Below are 10,180 nucleotides of genomic sequence, written 5' to 3'. Positions count from 1 at the left end.
AGAATATATAGAATATACATACATACACATATATATATATGTATCTATATCTATATATATATAGATAGATAGATAGATAGATAGATAGATATATATATATATAGATATAGAGATAGATAGATAGATAGATAGGTATATATATAAATATATATATATATATACGCTAGGCCAATATTGACCATATACACGATACTTCGATCAGTATCACACTCCAGAATTATAATCAACAATGTGCGAAGTAAAATGATAAGTACAGTCATGGGATTCCAATCTATTACGCAACCATGGTTAAAATTGATCTTAGAGCTGAAACCATTTTAGGACTATCGCATTGATAGGCTGGTGTCTACAAGCAACTCGTCGTTGAGGTGTCCGACATTTGGTCGAGCTCGAAATATCTTCAGACATCTGTCCGCTTTCTTCGATGTTCGCGATAGACTCTGAACATGCGCCTCTTTCTTCGCTGTTCGCAATAAACTCTGCACATGCCGGCAGTATCATGTTTAGCATATCCTTTCGTTTCGATAAGACAATGCTTTGTGTACTCATGAGTGTACTCAGGGATAATATGACTAGGCTTCCCCCGCGGGACACGTAATTGCCAATGCAATTGTCATCAAAATGTAGAGTGTTTGTCGGTGACAACTCGGTACGCAAGCTTATGCCTTCCATCGCCAGAAAAGCTATCACAACAAAATGCTCGCTATACGCTACTAAATACATGTATACAATCACGAAGTATGCGAATGACTTATAAAATCCATTGCCGTTCGTCTTGGACTGATGCAGGTAATTATATAGTAAATCTGAGTACACAACTACTATCAGTATGCTCAATACCATACAAACCCAGATATTCCTGCCGCCATCGTTGAAAGCTTTGTGTACTATTCTCGTCTTGAAGGCAATTGGACTTGCAAAAATTAACCCTCTTATTAGTATGGAAAATACTGTATAAAAGGTTCTGCTTTGCTGTCATCATTGCAATGATGAAAGTATAAGAAGCACACTCAGTGAATAGCACAGATATGACAACCAAGTATGTGGGAGGAGATACAACTTAGGTATGTATGCCGTTAGCATGCCTAATGAAACAAATAGCACACTCAAGATGGTAGATGCCGACATGCCTATCGCAAAGTCATTGCCTTTGGCCTTGATAAGGGGATAGGATCTACGTTTCTATATGAGGTAGCTTGTGGCCAAAACATGGGACAATGCATAGGCAGCAGCTGCCACCGTAAACGCGATAGCGCTTCTATTTTTTGACGTCCAAAGATTTTCTCTAAGTTGTGGCGGGGGGTTTTCATTGTAAGTGAGTCCGCACCCCGCATATGCTGCACCGATAAATATGCCATGAAGTAAAATCCTCACTGGGAGGGTCCACGAACAGAGTGAGTTGAACTGTGCCGAATTAATGAAACCACTCGCGACAACTCTTCGCAAAACAAGAATAGGATTGTTACTTTGCAGCGACTTTTCTTGGCTCATTGTTGTTGAAACTGTGCACGCAGAGCCTTGATTTTCCTCCATGTTATTCCAATTGCGGTTTTATACATAGTAAAAATTGTGGTTGCAAAGTGTTTCAAGTTGTGTCTTCTTGGTGCAGCATATCTATGATACATAGATATGTATGTACAATTGTATATATGTACATCCATGATATATTTATCACGCGTAAGCTTGTAAGTCCCTCCAGACTTTATTGCATTTTTGTCCGTCTGTCTGTTACGCTATTTGCGTATATAAAGACCCCTATCCAAATTCGCGTTTGGTTCGAAAATAAAAAGTCCTTCGAAATAAGCGATAACAACCAATCAGAAGCCGTTGCGCACGGTATTTTTAAAGTTTGGCAGGCATGTATGCGTATGAAACGTAAATATACAATCCGTAACGGATATAATTAGGTTAAAATGTAAAAGGCCAATTTTTTGGGTAGCGTAAAAGGTCAATTCTTTGGGTAACAATTGGCAATACATATAACATAAGTGGAATCGGGTTTTGTTTATAAAAAAAAGATTATGTAACCTAAACTAATTGAAACATAATATTCGTCTCGCATCACGTGAATAAAAATAGTATGTAGAGGTGGAAGGGGGGTTTTTAATTGAAATCCTAAAGTAGTTGAAATATATTATTCGTCTCGCATCATGTAGTATGTAGTGGCGGGTACGTAGCTAAACCGTATCTGTATCCTAAACTAATTGGAAGGGGAGGGGGGGGGCTTACAAGAAACCGTATCTGAATCCTAAAGTGATTGAAATATATTATTCGTCTCGCATCATGTAGTAAGTAGTGTCCTAAAGTAATTGGAATTTATTATTCGTCTCGTACCATGCGATATCACACTATCATATGATTTATGGAACCGACAATAGTGTATCAAATGTTAGATGTAAACATGCAATGTCCAATGATTTCTACATTATGATAGTATTTATACAAACGATATCATATATTGGATCTAAATTTTTGTACACAAAACATCCAATACCATCTGCCGTCAAACATCAACTACTATTCAACAACAAATATCTGTGTACTATAAATTATAATAAAACGAAAGATTTAAATCATTTATGGCTCTGCGTTCTTTATTTTTGCAGAATTCCATACGGTTCTGTCAACCTTCATTTAGCACCTACTCTTGTACGTGTGTGTGTACACGCATATGTGTACACACATATATGTGTTAACCTACGGTGGGGTTTACCATATCCTCCCAAAGTGTGCACCTGGGAGAGCAGATGTGTGTCATACCACCTACTTTGGGGTGTAACATATGCTATATCCCAGAGTACGTGCTATGTTACACGTCTGATCCTCTGAGTGCACAGTCTGGGAGGATATGTTACACTCCACCGTAGGTTAACACATACGTGTGTGTAAGCATACGCATGAATACACACACGCGCATAAAATTGCTCCCCCAGGTGCATGTCAAATCGACTTGCAAAGCTATTCATTTCTACTTCCGTTCACGCTTGTAAATATTCTCGGTATGTTAATATTTTCATATCTCATTAAAAAAATTCAAATATTCTGATCTTCCGACCAGATCTGTCTGAAATTAGGCATGCAACAGAAATATCACATTTGCTCTATGTAAACATTTATGTTTCATGATTACCAATGCACATTGCACGATTCACATTTCAAACTACAGGGAATGATTTGCTCGAAATATAATACTATTTTTCATACATAAAATCAGCCACAATTCATAAATATCGATGAAGTAAGTATCCTAATCACTTCAGTTTTTCACAGGTTGTAAACCCCATTGCGTACATAAATGATTCCTTTCCTAAACATAAGGCCAACATGCAAAGATGCTCCTCTGATGATACGACACCTAAACAGGTTGGTAATAGTTACGTGTACACAAATGCATCGCTTGCTAAAGATCAGGTGGATGTACGAGTTCACGGACTTAATAACAACACACTACTAATAAAACCTAAAAATGTACCCATACGTGCTTTCCTAAAATGATTGCGTATACGAAATCATCTCGTGTCTCTCAAGGTTACAACTTAGCCAATAAATTGCGTGCTAGAAAAATTATAGTACCGATACAGGATAACGTTTATGAAAAGCTCATATTACAGCATCCAGTAAAGCAACAATCAGCTAAACAAACTCGGTCACGAAAACATCGCACTAATAAACAAAATTTACTCCGATACCAGGCAAGAATACGTCAGCAACAACGTAGACAGAGTATGAACGATGAACAAAAGATGAACATGAAGATAAAAGACGCTCACAGTCATGCTCGTACATGTAATCAATATACAGAGAAAATAAAGAAAGCAATTAATATTAAAGATTCGCAATCTCATACCGTATATCGTAAACAATTACCGCAATGGGTGACTGTGATGAAAAGAAACATGAATACAAGGCAGCAAACCCTTGCTCGTGCGAAATTGTCATTTCATGTGACATGTTCAAAAGGTGAACAATATAACAATACACAATCATATCATAAACAAAGACTACATATACGACCAGTTGCACCACAATCACCAGACCATGCTGTTCAAATGATACGGAACAAAATACATCCTCCAATGAGCCACGGCAAAATACATCTAGAGATATACCACATGTTAATACATCATCAAATGAACCACTACATTCACCCTGTCAATCACGGAGCAATATCCGTACAACCCAAGACCGACGTCGAGATAATAGAAGCAATGATGACGAAATATATAATGATGGTCAACCTACAAATGACTATAAAATAGATATAAATCACAATCTTAAACGACTGCATGAAAGTACAGGTTTGAGTAACATACCAATAGCACTTTCAGAAGATGAAATAGAAAACCTTTTACCTAAACCAATTACGATGGAATTAATCAAGAACCGTGTACAAAATTATTCTGATAATATGGATCTTTCAAAGGTACAGTGTAAAAGCTGTACTTCAAGTAGGTATACCCAATTGCAGAGACCATGCGAAAACTCGCTCAAACCCCATAGTAATATAACCGATTATATGTGCAACAGTGCTAAAAGCAGAATAATACTCGTGCCAATATTCTGAGAAGTAATTATACAGATGGTAGTTGTAAGATTCGGTCTATTAAGGCGATATTAATGCCTTAGAGTAAATAAGCGCGTAGGTAAATTCTAAGTATCGTAGTAAAGTTAGGTATGCCTCGAGAAAACAGCAATACTCTGAGGGATTGTGAGGCTGAGACATTGCCTATATATAATCCTCTCAGAAATGTTTCTGCCGAAGGGATTATATTTAGTGTTTCGTTGTCACTCTATTAGAAACTATGGTATGTTTCATTGGGGCGATTCTGAGAGACTCATAAAATCCTATCTTTAGAAAAAGAAAAATAATACTCTTGATGTCGTTAGTTATTGTCTTAACCAATAGCTTGCCACTTATCAAGAATTACCGACTTAGCCTTCATCAGACTGTCACATCTAGTTGGCTGATCGGAGGATCAACTAGGTAACGTTAATAGTCCCTAGAAACCTGTATTCGGTTGAGCCATGTCGCTACCGAAGTATTCAGATATAAATAAAGTTGGAAAGTAAATATAGTTCTATTAATAGAACTAGACCAACTCTTATGTTTGGTATTTTACTGGAGCCTTTTAATGACCTCGTCCAAATATCTGATATGTAAAATGGAAAAGGTATTAATTAATAAAACCATTAAACCCCATTTAGAAAACTTAAGTTCGTCGTGCTATTAAGAGTACGTTTATAGTTTACGTACTTCTTAAGAGTACGTTTATAGCATGGAGTCTAATGTGAAGGCCCGGCTATTACATAATAATATATATTATTTACATAAAAATTTAATACGAGATCAGAACTAATTTGATCTTTGCTCACATTGTGAACAAGGGGCTAAAAAGGGGAAACCTTATAAATTTCTTTGTGCAAAGGTTTCGATCTTGGTGATTTGAAAACCTATAAACGTATACATAGTCTACCTCAACCAACATTCTTGGAGATTATGTTACTACAACTCGCCTATCCTTTCAAAAGTATATTACAATTACAGTTTGCACCACAGACAATATATCTTTAAAACTTATGGGACATATGATTTTTTTTCCCTCTGGATGGTCCACAGAAATTTGCTACAAGTTTACCAAATATAGAATTCGTACATACACTTAATGTCTCATTGTAGGAAAATTTAAAGATGTACAGAGTTATAGAGATTCTGCAACCAAGTGCGAGCAATATACAACACTTATCACGGTAAGACCTCTTGTTGTGTACCAATATTTATCTTTATTTAATCAAGTTAATATCTTATATAAAGATATTACTATTATTCCTATCGAACAATTACAAACTGAACTAGAAAATATACCTGATTATATATTGTCTGAAGCAGACATTGTATCCGAAGACAAAGCCATAAATGTAGCTGCTTCTGCGCGAGAAAATGTAGCAAAACAACCAATGTCTCCAACAATTCAGAATATATTATACCCGTCCGCAATTCTTCAAGAAGACACTTCATTAAATACCCTAAAACAAATCAAACCCATTGGTTTGAATACTGCATCAGAGTTACAATACCATCAATCAATACATGTTCCGACAATGGAAGAAAATACATCGCAAACAACCACAAATGATACGAATATGCCCACAAATGCCTTTTATGATCCTAATGGGTCAGAACTAGGGAATCCACGCATACAAATTGAACACGGTTCTACACCTATTAATGATTACACTAACAATGCCACAGTATTACATTCATGTTTCCCAGTCCTATTTCCTTCAGGCACTGAAATTAAACAAAACGGCACATTAACAGGACAACTTTTGGATCACCTCTTGCATTATTACGACGATAGATTCGCCACGAACTCTGAGTTCGTATTCCTTAACAAAGATCAGATATGTAGGCATGAATGTGCAAATTCCGTATCTGTATCATTTACAAAACATTCTCAAAAATTAAAAGCAATATATCACGATGCAATCAATGATCCCGGCTTTAAAAAGGAAATGGAATACGCCACCAATAATCCTAAATTCAAATAGGTCAAAGCTATATTAAACATGTTTGTCCCTCTACTGAATGTCACGAATACTAGTACATCACTCTCAAAATACAGATCCGCTACTTACTTAAATAACATTTATGCACAGCATTATTTCTATGGTCCAGCGTCCCATTTTGTCACCATATCCCCTGACGTCTCAAATAATCTATTGTTAGTTAAATTAGGCAAAGTTATACAAAACACCGGTGAACAAGATAACGTAGAAATTGGAGTTCTTTACTGGCATAAACACCGCCGAATTGACTTACTTTGTAAGAACCCCGTAATTGCTGCAGACGTATATCAACGAATAATTCAAACATTTCAAGAGCAACTTTTAAATATACTATACTCAACAAGATGTCAACTCCAGCTTTCACACAACCTAGAGGTATAGCTGGCAGAGTTCGTTCCATTACTCGAAGAGATGAGTGTCAAAATCGTGGCACTTTACATGGTCATTATCATTTGCATACTGATTTATCATCTATACTCCTGGAACAAGCTTTAAAAACTATTTCTCGTGACAAACTCAATAAAAAAATCTGTCGTACAGAAGATTCGCATGTATCAACAACAGTTTACAATCACAAATATGTTAAATCCAAGCATATCTATGATCTAGGTCAAAAATACAAATGGCCCCCAACAAAATCCCATCACACATAGATCCTTCCGATGAATTTATCTCTATATTTCGTGAGAATGCTCTGAATAAACATGAGGTTCCCGTAACACACACAAATGATCCAGCAAATAATTATGACACCATGTACACAAATATAGATGAGTTCAAAAATTTACAAAATCCCTGTAACGTTCATTCAATTCCTACACATCTGTTCCCACAGCAACATATAAATCAGAATGCATCTGACTCACCTAACAATAATTATGATCCAACTGGTAACAACGACAGTGATACTATAGTACTGCTACTGTATCAGAAATAACTCTTTCAATTCCCATACATGGGTTACCCAACATTAATTATGTTCTGCTCATGGCTATGGCACCATTTATACTGATACTGACCCATACATTACTCCTACTATACCAGAAACAACTCATTCAATTCCAACGCATGGGTTCGCACAACAACATTATATTAAGCACAATACATCTCATCAACCGATCAGTAATTCTGTTCATGTTCATAGGTACAACAGCACGAATACTCACACTGGCCCAAATAGTAGTGGTACTATACCAGCAATGATTATGACAGACCCCGCAGATACATATGATACAATGGATATACAAATGAATCTGCAACCTAATAACATGACTACACATGAACAAATGTTTGACGGCAGTGGTACTATACCGCTAATGACTACAATAGACCCCGCAGATACATACGTCACAATGGATGTGCAAATGAATATACATCCAAATGATATGACTACACATGTACAAATGTTTAACAACGGAATTAATAATAATAATTCGCAGACTGATACCATAAGTAGCCCAAATTCGACGCAACAACATATTAATACATGATTACATACTCATACGCCGTGTTCACAACGTACAACTTCTAATGTCATGCACAATACTAACCAGATTTCCAAAGATTAAAACGAAACAAAACTTACCAAAAACACTGACTACACCCATGCAAGAAATAATCATGGTTCCAACCCATACATTGATAATGAGCCAAGATCACTAGCAACGCACTCAACTCAAGTACTCGATGTAGAATTCCCGGCATCCTTTTTTGAAGATTTGAATAAGACAGCATGTATGACACAGATACATAAACACACATTTACATGTGCAAAAGGGAAGTCAGGAAAGATTGGTTACCGTATGGCTAAACCGTCTCTACTACAGCCCATTACTCAATTTTTAAATTTATCACACGATGATACTCATGATACAATATCCGCAGAACCAGTAACGAACTCAACATAAACTACTACAGCCCCGTTCACTGTACAAAAGATACATGCACGAGGAGATAATCGTTGTATTACTCTAACCACACAAAGAAAAACAAAGCAAGATACACATGTCACAGATTATAACGTACCCACAATGGCTGCATTAAAGTGTAACCAAGCTTGGTACTTAATGGGCAGTGCCTTGCAAGCCATAAATTCATATTATTACACATCAAAATATATAAGCAAATCGGACGACCCGTAACCGACAATAATAGTCAGAGCCCGAGGGCCAACTATTGCCTCAACCTTGAAGCTCGCATTTACGAAGCCAAGAAGTGAGACAAAGGACACGTCTCAAGACGCCCCACCTAATTCTTCTGACGAAACTCAGAAAGAAACGTTCCCAATTATAGGGGACAAAGACGAATGTCATAAGGTACCTATACCGGAACCAGAAGAGGAGGCAAGCTCAAGTGGCAAACCCGAATCTACGTCCGAGACCACTGAGCCAACGCGCATAAGTAAGTTAACTACTGAAAACACTGATCTTAAGAATCAGTTAGCCACCCTCATAAAAAGCATGACTGTGAACATGTAGATCAAATGTATGGATTAGGAAAACACGCACAGCACTTACGCGAGCATGTTTCTCCGGTTCTATCACCCGGACATGAGTCGCCTGTCCTTGAGGGTATTATACACCCAGAGGCAGGTAGAAACACTCCGCCACCTTTACCCAACTGGGATGACAATCGTTGGAAACCAGTTAAGACTGGCTATGTCATCCAGACACATGAATCACTCAAGATCATAATACCAACGACTATTCAAGGAACAGAGCACCGAAAGGCCTCGACCATGGACTTTACACGGGGTAATATACACTCCCGTAAACATGTTAATGATATCGAATTTAATCGCTTCGATCGCACCGCCTTACACCAACCCGCAGAGGATTTTTACTCTGATGAGATGACCGAACTAAATAAATCGGTCGACGATTACACCATTAAGATGGAAATCGCCCATGACGAGCACCGTGCCGATGACGTATCATACTTTGCCAATATGATCGCGATCAAGCAGAAACGCATCGATCAGCTACTTCAGGCCCAACGTGGACAAGACCACAGGGATAACCAGAAGTACAAAGGACTGATCAGTCGACTTAAGTCGAACTCGGATACCAACAGCAAGCAGGTTGAGTTTATAAACAACCATGACCTCGACACGCTAACCCGTACGCTTTATGGGTTTACGGTCATGCTGGAGACTAATAATATCGCTCCCCAGCAATGGATTTCTGCTTTAATGCAGTCGTTTGACCCTACAGGAACAAGTTACTTGATCCTGCAACGACACCAGCATGAGCTAGACACTTGTTGTGACTAGCCAGCTCTGTGTTGGTTGATTACGTCCTTATTACGCAAGGACATGAGCAGTCCAGGACTGAGTTCAATCTTAACTGAACCAGTTGAGAATACTCCTATTCAGAGTTACATTCTGAAACTTGATGCTGACCTTAACGTCCAGATATAACAAAGGACAAGGCTCAGCGATGGTACGAGTTCCTGGTTATGCATGTTTTCTGTAAGAACATAGGGAACAACGACCGTGAAAGTCTGTACACCGAGTTGTTACGTAAGTACGCAACTGAGGCTCGAGACAAGGGACATGAAACAAAGTTTCATCTATCCCGACTTACGTAGGAACAATTTTATGACACTGTATCCA

General features: G+C 37.7%; 1 protein-coding gene across 1 annotated transcript; it reads right to left on the bottom strand.

Moving 5' to 3' along the window:
- Positions 1–260: 260 nt before the first annotated feature.
- On the bottom strand, positions 261–1,016 carry SARC_10779 (hypothetical protein). Its single transcript, XM_014295164.1, has one exon. It carries the CDS (start codon positions 841–843, stop codon positions 301–303), a length of 543 nt encoding a protein of 180 aa, XP_014150639.1. The 5' UTR covers positions 844–1,016; the 3' UTR covers positions 261–300.
- Between the last annotated feature and the right edge of the window lie 9,164 nt (positions 1,017–10,180).

The sequence above is a fragment of the Sphaeroforma arctica genome, assembly GCF_001186125.1.
Source record: "Sphaeroforma arctica JP610 unplaced genomic scaffold supercont1.1385, whole genome shotgun sequence".
NCBI classification, from domain to species: domain Eukaryota; class Ichthyosporea; order Ichthyophonida; genus Sphaeroforma; species Sphaeroforma arctica.
The sequence above is the reverse complement of the archived record's forward strand: the minus strand, read 5'-3'. Positions and strand labels throughout refer to the sequence as shown.